The sequence below is a fragment of the Squalius cephalus genome, assembly GCF_949319135.1.
Source record: "Squalius cephalus genome assembly, chromosome: 5".
NCBI lineage: Eukaryota > Metazoa > Chordata > Actinopteri > Cypriniformes > Leuciscidae > Squalius > Squalius cephalus.
The window spans coordinates 36,957,737-36,977,347 of record NC_137126.1 but is presented as its reverse complement, the minus strand read 5'-3'; the positions used below and the strand labels follow the sequence as shown (position 1 = coordinate 36,977,347).

Below are 19,611 nucleotides of genomic sequence, written 5' to 3'. Positions count from 1 at the left end.
CATGTGTGTTTATATTGAGTATATATGTATTAAATATGTGCATCTTCGAAAAAGAGAAGAATGGAGATCCATGAATTCCACTTATTTTGAACATACAGCTTTTCAATGCGTTTCTGCCATGTCATCATAACTATTCCATAAATACCAAAACAAGAGGCATCTTATCATTTAAAAATCAAAAATGTTCTGTTTCATTATCTCGCCCTATTGACCTTCTATAATGTCAGATTAAAGTTTTATTATGAATGTATCTGTGAGAGTCTCCTCGTGTGTCTGCATCTCCAGAGCTCCTGTCCTCACTCTCTTGACCCAGCTTCACTGAGGACACGTTTAAATTGTTTCTCGGAAGTGACGAAACCATAGCACTGATGGCGGCTCACAGTTTGCTCCCGGATATGTACTAAAACGAATCTGATGGCGTCTGATTGGACTTTTTGCACACTTGGCCATTTGTCTGAAATCTTGAGATTAACATCGAACCTGTCAATCACAAGAGTCGTCGATTCGAGGAGGGATAGTTTGCTGTAGAGCTCGCCAGATCCAGAGCTAGCTGCCTTGCCAATGAAAAACAAGTCCAGCTAGCCTGAGATCGCAGAGGTTTGTTTGTGTGCGTGGCAGACGTTTGACATTTTAGCAGTTTTGTGACACTTGCTGGTCCAAGTGCAGCAGAGTCTCTGCTTTCTCTAGTTCGGCTCGCGTCGCTTGCGCTGCTTTTAAAGCAAAGAAGCGGCGGGAAGTGGTTAGCCGACCGGATTAGCTGTAGCCGTAGTTCCAGCTCTTCTGAAGTCATTGGTCTCTAGTGGATGGTGCCAGTCTCTTCTATGATTCTCCTTCGTGCCGTTCATCGACTGTCAGCATGTTAAAGACGCGTCAGTGTTTACTCGGGATTCGCACCTTCCTTGGAGTGACGTCTAGGATATGGAGTTTCATTTTATACATCCTCAGGAAGCATCTACGAACGGTGAGCGTGTCAACATCTGTCTGTCAGTGCGAAAGCTGCTCTCTTTATATTCCGACCTGTCACCTGTAAATAATCTGTTGTGCTTTATAAGAGCGCCTGTATTCAAATAATATTCAAAAGATCAGCTACTTACTTGTATTGCTGATATGTTTGACACTTTGTAACACTTAGGCTATTTAGTTGACTAATATTGTTGTCATGCTCTAATTCTTAAGGGTAACCAGTCCTATAGTTTTACTGTAACACTTTATTGAAGATTCCTGCCATCGAGAATATATTTACTGAGCTGTTAGATTGTATGGCCCTCCCCTCAGTCAGTGCAAACAAAAACACAGTTCAGCTGGGCCATGTAGCATATGTACTAAATAAAAATGAGAAATGAGTGCTTTAGCTTTGTAATATTTTGCTTTAATTGTTGATTTGTGTTAAAGTAACTCGTGCTCATTGTATCAAAACCGTTTAATGAAACTTTTGTACAGTAGGTTTCAGATTGTGCCTGCTTCAGATGCACCTCTGTAACCCTGGGGGAGTGTGTTTATGAGGATGAATGCCCTAATTACATTGGACTATGGACCCCTCCTATATGTTTATCCAAAACCTTTTTTTTTTTTTTTTTTTGAGTTGGCAAGATGCCCCATAATAAAATCATTTTTATACACGTTTTTTCCCTTAATGTAAAAATAATATATTCAATGCTTTGTTAAATGTTGCATTTTTGCTAAATAAATACAATTTTAAACTCTTAATAAATGCTGGGAATAATACAGCTATTATGTAACCTCATGACAGCTATAATTTCATACACGCACTGTGGTATTATTAGAGTTTTCAAACTGTTCTAATTGCCGCATCTAAGTCAGTTTGGTTCCAAGTCTTTTGGAGGCTCCTCTGAAAAAAACAACACAAAATGACCTCGAGTTGTTTTCATAACTACGTGAACCAACAAAAGTGGTGTGTTGAGTGTTAGCCTAAGCCCGATTACCCAGTCTATTGTGGTTTATATGGCTCTTAATGCTACTGCCATTCATATTGTCTTAAAGGGATAGTTCACCCAAAAATGAAAATTCTGTCATCATTTACTCACCCTCAAGTTGTTCCAAACCTGTATGAGTTTCTCACAAAAGAAGATATTTTAAAGAATTTTGGTAATCAGACAGTAGGAAAAAAAAACTAAAAGTCAATGGCTACCGACCGTCAACTGTCTGGTTACCAACATTTTTAAAATATCTTCTTTTGTGTTCAACAGAAGAAAGAAACTTTTGGAACAATGTGAGGGTGAGTAAGTGATGACAACATTTTCATTTTTGAGTGAATATCCCTTTAATGCTGCTCTGTTTTTTCACCAACATTTAAGTGAAATTTCATTTTACTCATATACATAGGTTTCATTATAATCGCACAAAAAGATTTGTACTTTTTAAATAAAAGTCACATTACTTGAGTAGATACGAGCAGTACACTGATTTTCCTACTTGCCTTACACGTCTGTGACATCTTTGGACAGCTGTTTTGGGTGTGTATTAATAGTCCAATCGTGGCAGTATGGGGCCGTTCTAGTTGAGTGACTATATAGATGTCTGCTACACAATGCCTTCATCTGAGTTTTGCACCAGGGTGATGAAGGGGGAAGAGATGAAATATCAGAAAGAGAAATTGATCATGAAAAGTGACAGAGCTCTGTCGGTCCTGTCTGTCTGAATGTCTGAGCGTTCATTTTGGAAGCAAGGAAAAGATTAGACTGTTTCACTTGCATCATTGACTCTGTCTTTGTCCACTGTTCTGTCTTTCACAGATAATCCAGTACCAAACAGTGCGTTATGACACATTACCTCTCTCCCCTGTTTCCAGAAACAGACTCAGTAAGTTTCCTCGCCTTTTTTTTGCAGTTCTGTCCACTAGGGGAGCTTCTAACCACACAGATGGATGCAATGTTGCATCTGTTGTATCAAAGTCAGTCAACAGATTTATTTATTTTATTTTTAAGGAGTACCTTATACTTTGGGTATAATTTATTTTCTTGTAAAGCATTCTGTAAAATATGAATAGACTGAGAATTTTGTTGTTGTTGTTTTGTAAGTGCATTACAAATAGTGTGGGTGTATTATGAATTGAGCTAAGAATATCAATACTAGAGAGACTGAGTGGAAGAGGTCTCAGTTCCTCAGTCTTTTCATGGTTGAGTTTCTTGTAGACATGAGATCATATTAACACAGGAGAGTTTAGTAGACGTGACATAACATGAGTTCATTTGATTTCTGGATGTTGAATCACACTTTTCACTGTGTGGGGCGCATGTTAACTGTTTGCTGCTTTAGATGCGGTGAAGAGGAAGATCTTGGTGTTGGATCTGGATGAGACTTTAATTCACTCTCACCATGATGGCGTCCTTAGACCTACAGTGAGGCCTGGTACACCTCCAGACTTTATCCTCAAGGTACACACACACAAACACACCAATAAAATTGCATGGTTAATTACATTTCTTTAGTAGCTGCTTTATGAGAAATGCAGGTTTTATTTCACTCTGTACTGGAGGCACATCACACTTTTTTACTGTATTGAAATTTTAGAAATGAAATTTTTTTTCAGGGATGCATTAAATTGATTGTAAATAGATTTATAATGTTACAAAAGATTTCTATTAAAAAAAAAATCTGTTCTTTTAAACTTTCAATTCACCAAAGAATCCCGAAAAACTGAATCACGGTTTCCACATCATTTTTATTTTACATTGATAATTATAAGAAATGTTTCTAGATCATCATTCAAATCAGCATATTAGAATGATTTCTGAAGGATCATGTGACACAAAAAAAAAAATGCTGAAAATTCAGCTTTGCATGAGGAATAAATTACATTTTATATTATTACATAAAATATATTACACTATAAACATTTAAATAGAAAACATTTGTAATAATATTTCAGTGTATACCGGTTTTATTGTATTTTTGATAAATGCAGCCATAAGGGACTTCTTTCAAAAACATTTTTAATAATCTTACCGACCCCAAACTTTTGGTTGTGCAGACTTACAATAAAGGAACAATGAGAACTTTTAAAAACAGCATGAATGAATGTATTTAAAGTAATTGTTCAAATTTGATCTCTCTCTCTCTCTCTCTCTCTCTCTCTCTCTCTCTCTCTCTCTCTCTCTCTCTCTCTCTCTCTCTCTCTCTCTCTCTCTTTCTTTCTTTCTTTCTTTCTTTCTTTCTTTCTTTCTTTCTTTCTTTCTTTCTCTTTCTTTCTTTCTTTCTTTCTTTCTTTCTTTCTTTCTTTCTTTCTTTCTTTCTTTCTTTCTTTCTTTCTTTCTTTCTTTCTTTCTTTCTTTCTTTCTTTCTTTCTTTCTTTCTTTCTTTCTTTCTTTCTTTCTCTCTTTCTTTCTTTCTTTCTTTCTTTCTTTCTTTCTTTTTTTCAGGTGGTAATAGACAAACACCCAGTCAGGTTTTTTGTCCATAAAAGGCCGCACGTCGATTTCTTTTTAGAAGTGGTGAGTGAACTCTCTCAATTGAGCAAATTAGCAAACAATTTAAAATATTTTTTTCTTTCTAAATTTTGCCTTTGACAAAATGCACCAATATTTTAATATGTGTGTGTGTGCGTGCGTGTGTTATGTCTGTGTGTCCTCTTGTTTGTATATGTCAGGTTAGTCAGTGGTATGAGTTGGTAGTATTTACAGCTAGTATGGAGATATATGGATCAGCCGTAGCAGATAAGCTGGATAACAACAGGGGTATCCTAAAAAGAAGATACTACAGACAGGTAAAACCCGCTGCACTGCCCAGCACAGACTTTTGTTGATTGATTATGCCTAGGAAATAGCTTTTCATGTCTCTTTTTTCAATTATTGAACCTCTGGGTCTCATTCTCTCTTTCCTGCTTTTTGCAGCACTGCACTTTGGATCTAGGGAGCTACATAAAAGATCTGTCTGTAGTACACAGTGATCTCTCCAGTATAGTTATTCTGGACAACTCGCCTGGAGCTTATCGAAGTCACCCAGGTTAGAGATGGAACATCTATGGAGAGTACATTCTCATCCACTCTAATTTTCTAAATTTGATGTTAAAATTGTGGTAATCCTGATCCTGTGCTTACGGACACAAACATCAATATTGGGCATCTATTAAAAAAATGATTTTGTTTTGTGTGTGTGATGAATTGTAATATGAATGTAATTTTAACTTGTTTTCACCCCCAGATAATGCAATACCTATAAAGTCGTGGTTCAGTGACCCAAGTGACACAGCACTTCTTAACCTGCTCCCAATGTTGGATGCATTGAGGTATGAATTTTTCTTTAAGTCATGGTCATAGTAACCTCTTAATCTTGATTAGGCCTACACAAAATTTATGCCCAATAAATTTGAAAGCCCTTCATTAGCAAATTTCTACACATATCCGACTCCTTGTGTATTTTATTAGTTTATTACATAATTTGGACATTTTTACAATGTTGCCTGTTGATTAATGAGCACTGTCCCTATTAAATAAATAAATACATTTAATATTTGTGCCATATTTAAATTAATTTATAAACAAACAATATACTGACTTTTAAAACTTTAAGTAATGTCTATTCAATATTCATTTGGGGGCTTTTCTTGATTTAAACTTGTATTATGTATAAAATGTATAAATAAAAAGAAATAACATTATGAATATAAGAGCTAGGAGGCAAGCAATAGGCATTACATACAACAGAAACAATTCTAAGAAATTGTTTTCAAATTTTCCTTTCTATACCACAGGTTTGTTTCTTTATTTCTCTGCAGAACAGAAGAGAAAGCGTTTGGGATTTTTTGCATATGACAACTATGTCACCCTCAAATCTTTCTGTTTCTTACTAATATCAAACTGCTCTTTCATTTGTCACATTTTGGCCTGGTTTCACAGACAGGGCTTAGATTAAGCCAGGATTAGGCCTTAGTTTAATTATGACATTTAAGTAGCTTTTATAAACATGCCTTAGGAAAAAAAGATTACTGCTTTGCATCCTTAGACAAAACAATGACACTGACAGTGCAAGTTGCTTTCAGTTAAAACAGCTCAATAATGCATTTTAGTCTGGGACTAGGCTTAAGCCTTGTCTGTGAAACCAGGGAATAATGTTACTGTTTCAGTAAGCTGCCCTTAGTGTGTTTTCGTTCCCTTTCTAGGTTTACCTCAGATGTTCGCTCCGTCCTCAGTCGAAATCTCCACCAGCATCGGCTCTGGTGATCGTATCTGTCAGGGCCAGTCTCTCTTCTGGTCGCCGTCGTTTTTTTTACATGGCTCTGCCTGCTAGGTTTTAGCCTCTCCTGCGCTGGAGTTGTCAGCCTCTTGTCATCATGTGAGCTCCCATTAGTCTCATGGACTCCTCTGAGGAAATGCTATGAGAAGACATGGGAGAACATAAAGGAGAGAGAGACACATGATGGAGAAGCTATTACACATAAACTCATATTGAGAGGCCAGCATTTTTTTCTTGTATTTTGTTTTCCTAAAAAAATGGAAACTCTGCCTTATTTGTTGGATTCAACGTGTGCATGTTGGAGTGTTTCTGAGTGAATTGGGGAGAAAGCTTCTGATTCAAATTTTACCTTTCATTTTTTTGGGGGGGGGGTAAATAAAGAATCAGTTAATCAGTTGTAACGACCTGTCACTTTCCACACTTCATTTGCACTTATTCCCCCTTTCTAAATGTCTGTGTTTGTTGTTTTGTATGACCTGTACCTGACAAATGGTCACATGGTCTTATCCACTCATTCTCTCTCTAAGCTTCTGTCCTTCCTCTCTTTATTTTTGTTTTTTTCTGTCTGCCATCTCAGGTATCTGGTCCTCTTCTCTATGTTAAGAGCTGAGAGCTGTTAATACCGTTGTACTAATAGTATGCTGTGGTAGAGATAACTAGCAGGAGAGAAAACTACAGTCCATTATTACTGCTTATGGTATTAATTTTCTGTGTATTTTAAAACCGCTCATATGTGGAACCTCTGGTTAAATCAGAGAGGTTTTACCATATATTTCGAGGACACATTTTTTGATGCTTCTCGATATGGATACACCAGCCACTGAGAGAAAGACACTGAGCAACAAGGACTCTGCTATTACAGAAGAATAAAATAGAGCCTTTTGTCAACAACTGATATTACAGTCTCTTCCACTTTTTGGGGTACTCTACATTTCAAATTGGCTGAACTATTTACAGTGAAGTATTCAGACAGTATAACCCAATTTTAATTTTACTGAATTATCGATCCTGGTTTATATTTTGTTCTGTCTGATATTTTGATTTCAAAGCACAGAAACTCCAAAATGAAGTCTGCATGAAATGAAAATTGTTTTCAAAATGTATTTTATTGTGAACAATTAATGCATTTTTCTTTTTTTTGACCTCGTAATTTTTTATTCAAATATAATAACTCAATCTTCCGACGATCGTATGCCGGTCTTATCAAATAATTTAGTCTGCTCAAAACCCGCCCCTTTCTTAAAATCAACCAGATGCTCACACTCAGAACTGCCTTCATCCAATCAACAAATGATGGATAGAACCAAGTCCCCACCTACATGTATTTCTTTTCTGATAATCCATTACACTTGGATGTAGAGATGAAACCATCTGCTGCCACTTTCATAACGTCAAAACTTTAATGTGAGAATGTCATATGTTAAGTTAAGAGATTGATCCAATATTTTAAACTTAAGCAGTTTGAGATTTGTACCACTTTTCACACAATGAAGAATAGATGTGGCCCATTCTTCCAAATAAATTTCTTTCATGATTTTCAGATTATACACTTAGAATCTACTTTTTTGAATTGAATTGGATAACTTATATGCACGAAATAGCTTTATATTTTAGCAGACTGAAAAACAGGTTCTGTCCATTATTTTAACGAGATGCTCAGTTCCTGCCGATGAAATGCTTCACTACCACTCATTATGAAGACAAGAAGCAAAACATATTTCTGTTTAATCATATCAAACCATTCTTATACAAGTTAATCCAGTGGAGCAATTTACAAAATAATGGCTTTGTGAATAATTTGCACAGAAATTTATTCTGCTTGTGTTTCATGAATAAGGCCCAGCACTTAAAGTGTAGGCAATGCTGGATTTACACAACACAATTCTTTGAATTTGGTCACAAACCTCTTGGTCTCATCTGACCCGTCACTAAACAATAATGTTATGCAGACCTCATGATGGTTAACTGATGCATCATTGCTCCACTTACAGCTGAAATCTGAGACATCATCAAAGTAATTGTTGCCTTCACTGTGGCTTTGTGGCTTGCCTCCAAATAATTTTGAACCTTGACTATTTCTAGACAGTGTCTGGGTGGCTTGGTAGTCAATGCCCCCTCTGCTGTAGCCTTTTTCATAACATAGGGATTGGTTTTATTTTGGAATGATTTTAGTAAATGGTTTCATGATAGTCTGTCATACTCGTTGTGTGTACATACTAGTCATGACTCATGTGTAAGCATAAGACAATGTAACAATGAAAGCAAATTATTTTAGTGCATAAACTTTTCAGAGAACTTAGAGTGTATGATTTTGAATAGTGCTTTGTGAGGCATCCACTCACAACCTAAAGTTTTATTCAAGTCCTCCCTGCTGGCTTATGGCATGGGTTTGATATCTTGTCCATTTCTACCTAAATAACCCTCTCCCGTGTCCCCTTACGAGAGGGAGTTGACTGTTAGCAAGCAGGCTTTCACTACAAAGATGGGTAAGTTGATGAGTATCTACCTACCAGTAGTTTTGATTTAACTTAAAACTGGTCTGTGGTTTCTAATGACTAATTTATCAAATTTAGCTTGCATTTCTTTCCAAAGCACTCACAGGGAGAGTCTTTTTTTGATCAGCCTGAGCACATGAATTAAGTCTTGCAGTATTTGAACCTTTAACCTTTTTTATTACCAGGCCAGGCCACCTGTGATGTAGACCGCATCACATTCGGTATGCTAATTTTCCTTACAGAACAAAGCATGTTGTATTACTTTAACATTTTTTTTTGTTTTGTTTTTTTGTTTTTTAACCGTTTAGATTTCAGGTAATGCCACGTAGGCCTCCTGACTGCTGAGGACGTCATTACGCAGCTGACGTGATGTGACGTGTGCCGCCTCCCTTGTTCCTTGTTATTGGATATCCCTCCGCCCTCCGACGCAGTTGTCAAAAAAACCTAAGCTAGTTTGTAAACACCGTCGACGGCAGATTTTCTTGGAGATTTTTAACATCTCCCAGCCCTTGACAATGAAGTTTATGTACAAAGAAGAACATCCCTTTGAGAAGCGACGGTCCGAGGGGGAGAAAATCAGAAAGAAGTACCCGGACAGAGTGCCTGTGAGTCAGACAAATGAGTTGTTTTTGTCAGGGCCCTGCTTGTACAGATAACGGAAACCTATCGAGGAATAACATAGTGACAACGCTAATTTGTATGGAGGAATCGTGGGGAAATAGTTGAAAACGCGAAATAGAGTATATATACGATTAATTAATGAATTGTCATCGATGTTTTTAAGCTCAAGCTGTCCTTCAAATATGAAAGGACTAGCGTTAGCGTCAGTTAGCTTCTGTCTTAATTGGAATTTGTTGTGGCATCGTTTAAAGTACAAGTAATAGAATAATGCATATCTTTTTATGAGAATATATGATATAGGTTTAAATATTTGTGACATTTGAGAAACATCAAGGTATTAAACATCATAAATACAGAGCCGGTAAACTGCTTTGTATCCCGCACATGATTGTTTTTTTGTTTTTCCGCACATGATATTGAATCATTCAAATGAGCCTTGTTGTTTTGATAGAGTCAAGGACAAAATGCCTAGACAAATGAAGTTTTCTGACGCATTACCATGTGTCCTCACACTGGGTTAATTTTCAATTACTTTATGTGTCCTCAGTAAAATATCAGTGGGGAAATTTGTTAGAATGGGAATGAACCCTAAACTGGGGAATACCCTTGCCTTGGTATTATACTACTGAAAGATGCAGTTGTTCTCACATGACTGACTGGTTATTTTTTATCATCATCATTTGTTTTCCACAGGTGATCGTCGAGAAAGCTCCCAAAGCCAGAATAGGAGATCTGGACAAGAAGAAATATCTTGTCCCTTCTGACCTCACAGGTTAATTTTCTTGTAAAATACAGATTGATTTGCTCAATATTGAATGGTATTAAAATGTAGGATGTGAATGTAATGACACATTTTCTTGTTTTTGAAGTGGGACAGTTCTACTTCCTCATTCGGAAAAGGATCCACTTGAGGGCCGAAGATGCTCTCTTCTTCTTTGTCAACAACGTCATTCCTCCCACATCAGCCACTATGGGGCTGCTCTACCAGGTACATCTTTCATTCTCTTGTGAATAATTCTGAACATAATTTATTTTGCTTACTCCATCTTTTGCACCTGTTTGTTTACATCAGTAGAATTGAGAAAGTGACGTTTTTGCTCAATAAAAATGAAGCATTTCTAAACTCTGTCTCTTTTTCTGTATTTTAGGAGCACCATGAAGAAGACTTTTTCCTTTACATTGCCTACAGTGATGAAAGCGTCTATGGGGACGTTTTGAGAGATGTGTAGCGAATTTACTTGCCCCACAATACCCCTCTTTAAAATAAAATGATCAATACGTTAGTTCACAAAAAGTGTACATGTTGAATGCACTTTCATATCCTCCTCCTTGTCTGTTTATGAAATCTTGTTTTTACTCTATGCTGCCTGCATATTGTTCCTTCCTATCTAAGAGTTCTGCCCTCATTCTTGCTTTTAGGCCTGATACTTTGTCCTGGTCTGTTTCAGTAAATTAGTGGTACTCATATCCGTAAAAGCTTTTTCAATGTTCTACACTTCTCCTTTCAACTTTTCTCACTTTCCTTTGGCACCAACATGCATCCTGAAGTCACTTTGCTATTCTAAAGTCGTTAATGTTTGGTTTGATTTTGTTTTTAGCTACCATATTTGCACAGACCAAAATCACTGATAATACTGGACTATCATACCATGTAATGTGTATGAGTGTGAGTGTGTTTGTGTATCATTGCCAATTATTATTTTGAAATGGGTTTGGATTGCTGTTTATTTGAATAAATTGGTTAAAAGATTAAAACGTTTATTTTGTAGGAGTCATATTGTAGGAGATTTTTATTATGGTTTGGTGTGATTTGTTCCTTTTCTCCTAAAAGCTCCATCTGTAGCTTGCCACCATTATAAACCTGATGTAAAAAATCTACCTGTGTGAGTCTTTAATGGATCTTGACTTGTACTTTTCTCACAGATCCTAGAATCACCGTTGCGCATGTTTCTTAATATATAGTACGTATTACAACATTACGGATATGAATTAATATCAAAAAGTCAAGTGCATTGTGATCCTGGTCAATAATGCCCATGATTTTGCAGATCTCATTTTATTTTATTTTTATTTCATGAACTAATGATTATAAGTAATACCTGAAGAGAAGCCTTACAAGTTATTAACAACATGAGATAAGATGGCCATGTAACGATTACTTGTAAGAAAACTGGCCATTTTTTAATCGGTTTTAAAGATTTACAAATACAGCCCGGGGTACATTAGGATAAACAGAAAGAGAGGAAAAAAAGACAGAAATAAAACATCACAAAGTTCAATAAAACATTTAATTGTTCACAGATATTAACACATTTAACAGTTTTCTTATTTTTCAAACTTAATATTGTTTTAGGTATTGCTAAACTTCCAATTTAAAAATCTAGTCTTGTTTCACACATATATATACATTTATGTATACTAAATTTAGCTAATAGACGTAGCAAATTCATTAAATTATATTCCTTATAATACATGTCGTAAGTGAAAATAACCCAGAATAAAACTATTTTAAAACATAGTTGAAAGCTGGGCATAATGAAAACATGCCGTTCGTTTCATTTCCAAGTGGTGCTCACGTTCTGCTCAATGCAGAGCCGAATGACGCCCAGTTCCCCTTCACTGCACCTCATGGGCCCTGTCCCAAATGGCACACTCCGGACTTGTGCACTTCCTCAGACACTCCACATTTTGGTGACGTCATGTAGTGCAGACCTATAGGGCCCTTGGCCAATAGACAATACATCATGCTTATTTAAATGATGTATACAGTTGTACATAATAATACATAATGTTCCATTTGAACTAAGATTACAATTTTAACACATAATGAAAATGTGCATGAGTTTCAGATGAATTTACAGGTTTCAATATTAATACTATGTTTACATGTGACTTAGTAAAGCCCTGACATTCAGTTCTATTTATTTAATGAATCATAATGCGATCGTATTATTCAACGCGCTATTATTATGTTTGAGACATCAACCACTGCTCGATGACCATAATGTTTGTGTAAACTGTAGGTAACAACTGGTAAAATGTACATTACAAAAAACATAATATTTTCTTCTCAGCCATGTCAACAATTGTCCGTGAGCGAAATCTCCTCCCATCCGTTGTCTGATTGGCCTTTCGCAAGGATTCCTGGGTAGTTAAAGTGTGTGGAGCCTGCATCTATGCGGAGACCTCTTCAAGGGTACAAAGGGGGCGCTGCTGAGCACACTTCAGAGTGTTAAAATGCTGAATGGGACGGCCTACAGTATCGTAGACTCGGCGAGCACGCGCAATTTAAGTCCACGAGACCGAAAGTCCACATGAAGTGCGCCATTTGGGACAGGGCCATGGGTTGAGGTTGAGCTTGACCTCTGACCTCTGACCTAGTCTAGACAAAGACGTCCAGCTAATGGGTGGAGTACGGTGGCCCAGTAGTGCACAACACAACGAAATTTAAAAAGCAAACATAAGTTCACAACACAACAAAATGAAGCCACAACACAACGAAATGAATGAATGAAATTGTGTTGTGGCTTATTTAAGTTGTGTTGTTCATTTCCCGTTGTGTTGTGGCTTAATTTCGTTTTGTTGTGAACTTATGTTTGCTTTTTACATTTCGTTGTGTTGTGCACTACTGGGCCACCGTAGTGGAGGGATAGAGTTAAAGGTAGGGTTGGACCTTCTAGCTCCACCCATTACGCGCAAATTACATTTAGAGAGGGGGAGCTGGACGTTGAGAGAGGAGGAGCTGGATTTCACGCTCCAGCAATGGCTCTGCAGTGAGCAGGCGCTTCGTTTCTGTTCACACATGGGTGTTCACACTTGCCGTCATCAAGACACACCCACAGCGGAAGTGCGCCAAACTGGGTTTCCTGTCATTTTTATTTTGGTTAATTACTGATACACTTGTTTATTTTTCTTAAAGGAAAGCCTTCAGACAAGCTCAGCATACTTTTAATCTCAGAAACGGACAAAAGTGCGTTACATGAAGATTCCACGAATTTCACTGCAAGAGTTTTATTTAGTTCGCTGATTTTGCAAGCTAGCTGCCTAAGCTGTCACTTGAGCCGTTAGCCTGCTAGCCTAATGGTCAGGTGTTAATGCAACTTACTGGAAAAAGAAAACATTGAAATCAGTTTCGTCTGTAAAATCATGCTTATGAAAGGTGATTTTCTTGGACAGATTAACTGAATAGCCCGTCAAAACATTCAGGTTACTGCAAGCATAGCCAGCTAGCTTGTCAAGTCATTATACTAGAGCTAACCCGGTGCAGGGAGTTTGCTCATTTACTGCCTTCTATTGCTTCTCAGATTACCACATCTCTTTCTTCTAGTTTATATTTTGCTCTAACTCGTAGTCTTTGGTTTTTAGAATTGATATGGTAAGTTGGTTTATACAACGTAAGCAAGGCTTGTCAACTTTTTGACTGCTGCCTTAGTTTGTGTTTGTGATGTGTCATCCTGAACCTCTGACATTTTGAAATTGTGCTGCACAGAAATAATAAGAATGTTATTGGTTCTGTTATGTTTTTAACATGTTATTTAACAAGGTAAAAAATCTTCAGACTTTCAGTTCTTTAATTGGTTCTCACTCTTCACTATTCTTGCTGTGGAAAGGCCACTAATAAATGAAATGTAATCTTAGTGGACTCATTAGTGACCAAAAATGTAGATGCTGGTATTTATGTTTCATGATCTATGTGTAAAAATTTTTTTTTACCTGACATCTCTACTCCAGCTGGCACCACCAATCCCTACCATCATGCCGGCTCTTCTGGAGAGGCCCAAACTGTCTAATGCCATGGCACGTGCCTTACACAAGCACATTATGAGAGAGAGGGAGCGGAAGAGGCAAGGTAAGCCCTGGAAGCTCCTGCATATTATTTTTACTAAAAATAATGTTCATGTTGCATTCCGGTGCTTTGTGTTAATTTTAGGGTTGTTGGTGATGTGCATGTAGCTAATTTTTAAGTCTTTTTTAAAAAATAACTTTGTGATCAGTTGTCAATTGTTAATCTCAGAGGAGGAAGAGGTTGACAAAATGATGGAACAGAAACTAAAAGAAGAGGAAGAGAGGAAGAGGAAGAAAGAGATGGAGGAGAGGATGTCCTTAGAGGAGACTAAAGAGCAGGTAAGTCTGTATGATTGCCACATTCTAAAACTTGGATTATTTACAAAAAGATGCAGGCGTTATTGCACAATCTTTTTACTCTCTCTCTCTCTCTCTCTTTCTGTCTTCAGATTATGAAGATGGGAGTGAAGCTACAGGGTCTTCAAGAGGAGAAGCACCAGCTTTTCCTACAGCTGAAGAAAGTCCTACACGAGGAGGAGAAAAGACGACGGAAAGAACAGAGGTACGGGAAAGAGTAAGTTTTTTTTTTTTTTTTTAAAGAGAGAAAATAAGACTTTTATTCAGTAAGGTTGCATTAAACTGATCAAAAGTGTCAGTAATTTTCTATATCAAATAAATGCTGTTCTTTTGAAATTTAGCAAAGAATCTTGAAAGAAGTATCTTAAGGTTTCCTCAAAAATATTAAGCATTAATAAGAAAAAAAATTAAGCTCCAAATCAGCATATTAATTTTTTTTTTTTTTTGAAGGATCACGTGACACCAAAGACTGGAATAATAGCTATTGAAAAAAATGCCAAACCTGAAAATTCCCCACAAAAAGTCTGTTATTCAGTTTACAACTAGAATTATTTTATGTTTACAGTGACATGACAACTCTGACTGCAGCAACATACCAGCCAAACATGGCCATCCACCCTGGACAGCACCTTCTTAGCATGCAAGGTGACCACTATTTGGCATTTTTAGGCATTTGTTAAAGTAGTATAAAGTTGTGGAGGTCATTTAGACTTCTTCCTTTTTATTTAGTTAGAATTGACCTACAATAATTTCTTTATTTTCTATCAGCGGGCCAGGTGAGTCATGGACGCCCAGGTGCTCTTCTTGGGGAACGCAGTAAACAGCTCTTCCAGTCTCCAGTCATTCCTGTGAGTGTGACACTTTAATGTAAATCTATATGTATTTAAAACAAAGCAACACTTTTTAATGGTGAGGGATGGTTAAGTTACTACTCACATTTGTTTTGTATGTTTGGTGTCTGTGCTTGTGTTAATTGAAAATATTATTGGCTGCTTGCCACCGCCACAGTCGCGTCATTTCCAGTCTCCGGCGGGATTTAGTGCCGGTGGGGCAGAGCATGGCCAGTACTCCGGAGCCCAGCCGAGTCACAGCCCGTATGGAGTCACCCAGCAACAGCATACATCACCTTTTGCCTCCAGTCAGCCAGTGCCAGCCAACTATGCCAGTGGTTCACAACTTAGAGGTACCTTGTTTTAATGTTCCCTCAGTGCTTATGTTTGGAGATACGGGTATGTTTGATTATTTGCTTGTAAGACTCATCCTGACTCTCTGTGGTCAGTAAAAAATTACCATGACTACTTGTTAAGAGTAGGGGTGTACTTGTCTCTATCACTGTCCTCTTCACTTACGGCTGGTGTGTGGCGAGTGTACTGTTGCACTGTGGCTGTCGTCGCCTCAACCGGGGTGTGTTTCCCAAAAGCAACTATGGTCTCAAGTTCCGTCATTACCAACAGAGCTCGATGGAACTTTCGATCATAGTTGGCTAACAATGCTTTTGGGAAACGCACCCTTGGGTTTTTCCTGGCTCAAAATGAGGCATAGGTGGTAAAATCCTGATCATGTATTTAGTAGGAGGCGGCAGGCGACCATCTTAATGAGCGAGTCATTGAGTCATTCATTCAAACGATTCGTTCAAACGGCTGATTTATTCAGAATGAGGCAGTATATGAATGGGTAATTGAATCTTTGACAACCGATTCGTTCATGAAACATGGCTGAATGTTCTTGTGAGACGTGCTATGGTAGAGAGCCTGAGGCGGCACGAAATTTGACGGAGGTGGCCGCCTCGTAATTCTCCATGCAGGAAAAACCCTGCTGAATGCTGCACACTGGGTGTGGTTGAGCAGAGACCCTGATCCCATTGTTAAGCATTTTGACTGTACAGTAGTATCTAAACATTCGCTAGCCTATATAAAAGTGCTTCATTCATTAATACAAAGGTTCTTATGTTCTTTTCCTTGTTGTGTAAATTTGTGATGTGTTGATTTGATGTTATCTTTTTCTGTTTCCAGGTACATCAGCTTTCCAGACCATGCAGTACCTGCCCCATCAGCAGCAGGGCTATGCTGTCCACAGTCACTTCACCTCTCAGCCAGGTGTGTGTAATGCGTGTGTGAATGACTTAATTTCCCTATAGCATACTTTTATAATGAAATATTACAGTATTATTTAAATATTTGTATGGCGATTTTTAATCATCAATGTTACTGCGCATAAAAAGTGTTTCAAATCAGTTACTCGGAAGGAAGGTACCGTACCTACACTACCAGTTAAAAGTTTGGGGTTGATTTGGTTTTAATGTTGTTAAAAGAAATCTCTTATGCTCACCAAGGCTGTATTTTTTTGGGTTAAAAAACTATAACATTATGAAATACTATTACTGTTTTCTTCCTGTGATGGCAAAGCAAAATTTTATGCAGCCATTACGGCAGTCTTTAGTGTCACATGATCCTTCAGAAATTATTCTAATATGCTGATTTGGTGCTTAAGAAACATTCATATTTTTGATATGATATTCCTGCTTCAGGATGAATATACAGGGTTTTTTTTTGTTTGTTTGTTTTAACTGCCTTTATTTGAAATAGAAAGCTTTTGTAACATTATAAATCTCTTTACTTTGTCTTTTGATCAATTTAATGCATCCTTGCTGAATAGTTTTATGATTGTTTATTATTATTATTGTACTCCAGCTTTATTTTAATAGTATTAATTTCTTTATAAAAATCATTCTGACCCCCAAAGGCAGCTCAGTGAGTTTTGGAACGGGGCCTTTGACACACAAATGTAAGAATTTCCTCCATCTTCTTCTTGGCAGACACATTCACTCTCTTTCTGTGTTCCATCCTTCTCTCTAGGTTACATCCCCAGTGCTGGGATTCCCCTGCAAAAACAGCTGGAACATGCCAACCAGCAGTCCGGCTTCACAGACTCTGTAAGTTGGGTTGGAAGTGCACTCACTAAACTAGAAAAGGATGGTCAGCTGAGTGTCTGTGTAACTCATGACTCATATTTGTGTTTTTCAGAGTTCACTGAGGCCCATGCATCCACAGGCTCTACATGTCAGTGCTGCAGGTTTGCTGCCCACTCCCTCTATTGCTGTCCAGATCCCTCCTGGAAAGGTCAGAGCCAAAACAAACGAATTAAATCTCTGTTAACACAGCATTATCGCAGATATTCATCCTTAAATAGTTGAATTTTATTGCTCTTGTTGTTCTTTGGGCATAAATGTCTTGCTCGTTTCTTTGGACAGTCTGGATTATCATATGCACATCCACCAAGGGCAGCTTCCCCAGGTGCATTCACGCATGGAACGCCCTCACAACAAGCACATGCAGTGAGTTCTGTCCAAACTAAGTATACTGTTTTATTAATAGCATGTATGTACGTTTATACACTACTGTTCAAAAGTTTGGAGTTTTTAAATTAAATTGTTCAAAAGTGACCTTAAAGACTTTTACATTGTTACAAAAGATTTTTGTTTTAAATAAATGCTGTTCTTATGAACTTCTAATTAATCAAAGAATCCTGAAAAGGTATATCATGGTTTCCACTCAGAAATATTAAGCAGCACAACTGTTTTCAAAATGAATGATTTCTGAAGAATCATGTGACACTGAAGACTGGAGTAATGATGCTGAATATTCATCTTTGCCATCACAAGAATAATTACAAATATTTCAATAGAAAGCAGTTATTTTAAATTGTAATGATATTTCACAATATTCACAAAACTGTATTCTAATCTAGTAAATGCAGCCTCTGTGAGCATAAGAGACTACTTTCAAAACATTAAAAATATTACCAACCCCACACTTTTGAACTGTAGTGTGAACACTATATTTTAATTGATAAAAAAGATTAAATTGGCTTTAATCATTTAGTGCCTGATTAAGATCTGTATAAGGAAAGTGACATAATTTTTTTCTCATTCTGTTGTACAGGCTACATTTCAAAGCTCCTCTCAACCAACCCCTCGCCACACCTACCTCTCTCACAGCCAATCAGGGCAGAGGTTTTACCACCATGGCAAATAGCTATTGATTTCACTCAAAGCAGAGTGTTCGGGGTAGAAGAACAGATTCATCACTTACACTTTGGAGCCTTTTGGAATTAAAGCTACACAACGCTTGGCATCATAGTGTTATCACGTAGAACACATGACTGTATTACTGTCACATGCAAGTCATTTTCTCTATTCTTCAGCTGTTATACCTCACTTTGCAACAGGGTATGTCATTTATTTCAATATTACAGTGGGATGTGTCTGAATGTTTCTGTTATTCATATGAAGACATTGACAGCAGCTGTGCCAACATTAATAACATTACAATACCACCATTAAATTACACAACTAGAGTTAAATCTGGTTTTAAAAACTAACTGAACAATGTAGAAACAGATCAGAAGATTATATTTCCATGTCCTGTAACAGACCTCCCACTCAGGGCCATCTATAATTTGCATTAACACTGATGAATGCACCTCTTCCCTAATTCAAAGAGTAGGGAAATAATATTTTCATATGATTTTAAATTGTAATGTTTTTAGCCAACCAACTGAATTTCACAAAATTGCACTTAAAAATATTAATTTTATTAATAATCTGTTTTTAAAAAAACTTCTTAAAATAGTAATAAAGAGGTGTGTAGAAAAATAAATCTTTTGACTTTGTCATCTTTTTATTTAGAGTCTGTTTTATTCTTTGAAAAGTCGCTTAATTATGTAGTTGGATTAAGTTTAGACAGCACTGACTCAGGACAATTTAGTTGTTAGTTTTTAGATTCAACTTTGGTCTGTTGTTTTTCGTAGGATGTTTCTCTACAGGGGAATTCCAGAGTAATTGACCACATATTACTTCACGTCATCTTTAAAGCATGCCAGTTTTTTTTTAGTCAGCCCTACCCAAATTTTTGTTGAGTTTAAGCAGGTATGCATATACTATTGTAAGTTAATGAACCAATTCTAGTATTTTATTTCAATCATTATAAGGCACATAACTTTACAGGTTCCCCACTAACTCATAAACATCTCATATTCAGAAGCCATTATGAGTAAACCACTTGTTTTGTACATTTAAATGGACAGTTTAAAGGGGTCAACATTTGCCTTGATCCTTTGACATATAAGATGTCTACTTTTAAAACACCCTGCAAGTTTCAGT

The 19,611-nt window shown here is 37.0% G+C and overlaps 3 protein-coding genes across 13 annotated transcripts; all 3 read left to right on the top strand.

Moving 5' to 3' along the window:
* The first annotated feature begins 252 nt into the window (after positions 1–252).
* ctdnep1a (CTD nuclear envelope phosphatase 1a) lies at positions 253–9,189 on the top strand. Of its 3 annotated transcripts, XM_079872274.1 has the most exons (10): positions 260–961; positions 2,754–2,820; positions 3,277–3,395; positions 4,380–4,451; positions 4,607–4,723; positions 4,851–4,962; positions 5,161–5,245; positions 6,119–8,678; positions 8,873–8,908; positions 8,996–9,189. In XM_079872274.1, exons 1-8 carry the CDS (start codon positions 857–859, stop codon positions 6,177–6,179), a joined length of 738 nt encoding a protein of 245 aa, XP_079728400.1. In that variant the 5' UTR covers positions 260–856; the 3' UTR covers positions 6,180–8,678; positions 8,873–8,908; positions 8,996–9,189. The 3 variants fall into 3 exon arrangements, with proteins under 3 accessions (XP_079728402.1, XP_079728400.1, XP_079728401.1); XM_079872275.1 differs by lacking the exon at positions 8,873–8,908; XM_079872276.1 differs by lacking the exons at positions 6,119–8,678; positions 8,873–8,908 and having other exon boundaries at positions 253–961.
* Positions 9,001–11,184, top strand: gabarapa (GABA(A) receptor-associated protein a). Its single transcript, XM_079872277.1, has 4 exons — positions 9,001–9,292; positions 10,002–10,080; positions 10,178–10,296; positions 10,457–11,184. Exons 1-4 carry the CDS (start codon positions 9,203–9,205, stop codon positions 10,535–10,537), a joined length of 369 nt encoding a protein of 122 aa, XP_079728403.1. The 5' UTR covers positions 9,001–9,202; the 3' UTR covers positions 10,538–11,184.
* A 1,853-nt stretch (positions 11,185–13,037) lies between these two features.
* Positions 13,038–18,850, top strand: gps2 (G protein pathway suppressor 2). 9 transcript variants are annotated; one of them, XM_079872273.1, is made up of 13 exons: positions 13,121–13,278; positions 13,613–13,683; positions 14,040–14,157; positions 14,323–14,432; positions 14,543–14,655; positions 15,016–15,095; positions 15,219–15,298; positions 15,459–15,633; positions 16,463–16,546; positions 17,306–17,382; positions 17,474–17,569; positions 17,701–17,784; positions 18,392–18,850. In XM_079872273.1, the coding sequence occupies exons 2-13, from the start codon at positions 13,681–13,683 to the stop codon at positions 18,482–18,484; spliced, it is 1,113 nt and encodes a 370-aa protein (XP_079728399.1). In that variant the 5' UTR covers positions 13,121–13,278; positions 13,613–13,680; the 3' UTR covers positions 18,485–18,850. The 9 variants fall into 9 exon arrangements, with proteins under 9 accessions (XP_079728397.1, XP_079728399.1, XP_079728392.1 ...); XM_079872268.1 differs by having other exon boundaries at positions 13,141–13,278; positions 14,543–14,667; XM_079872270.1 differs by having other exon boundaries at positions 13,160–13,467; positions 14,543–14,667.
* The last annotated feature ends 761 nt before the right edge of the window (positions 18,851–19,611 follow it).

Bases quoted from the DNA above. Each gene is read 5' to 3' on its own strand.
- ctdnep1a (XM_079872275.1), top strand. From the start codon at position 857: ATGTTAAAGACGCGTCAGTGTTTACTCGGGATTCGCACCTTCCTTGGA. The intron at 2,821-3,276 runs GTAAGTTTCCTC...TTGCTGCTTTAG, and splicing joins TGTTTCCAGAAACAGACTCA to ATGCGGTGAAGAGGAAGATC. The intron at 4,963-5,160 runs GTTAGAGATGGA...TTTCACCCCCAG, and splicing joins AGCTTATCGAAGTCACCCAG to ATAATGCAATACCTATAAAG.
- gabarapa (XM_079872277.1), top strand. From the start codon at position 9,203: ATGAAGTTTATGTACAAAGAAGAACATCCCTTTGAGAAGCGACGGTCC. The intron at 9,293-10,001 runs GTGAGTCAGACA...TGTTTTCCACAG, and splicing joins AGTACCCGGACAGAGTGCCT to GTGATCGTCGAGAAAGCTCC. The intron at 10,081-10,177 runs GTTAATTTTCTT...TTGTTTTTGAAG, and splicing joins TGTCCCTTCTGACCTCACAG to TGGGACAGTTCTACTTCCTC.
- gps2 (XM_079872268.1), top strand. The intron at 15,634-16,462 runs GTACCTTGTTTT...TTCTGTTTCCAG, and splicing joins CAGTGGTTCACAACTTAGAG to GTACATCAGCTTTCCAGACC. The intron at 17,383-17,473 runs GTAAGTTGGGTT...TGTGTTTTTCAG, and splicing joins AGTCCGGCTTCACAGACTCT to AGTTCACTGAGGCCCATGCA.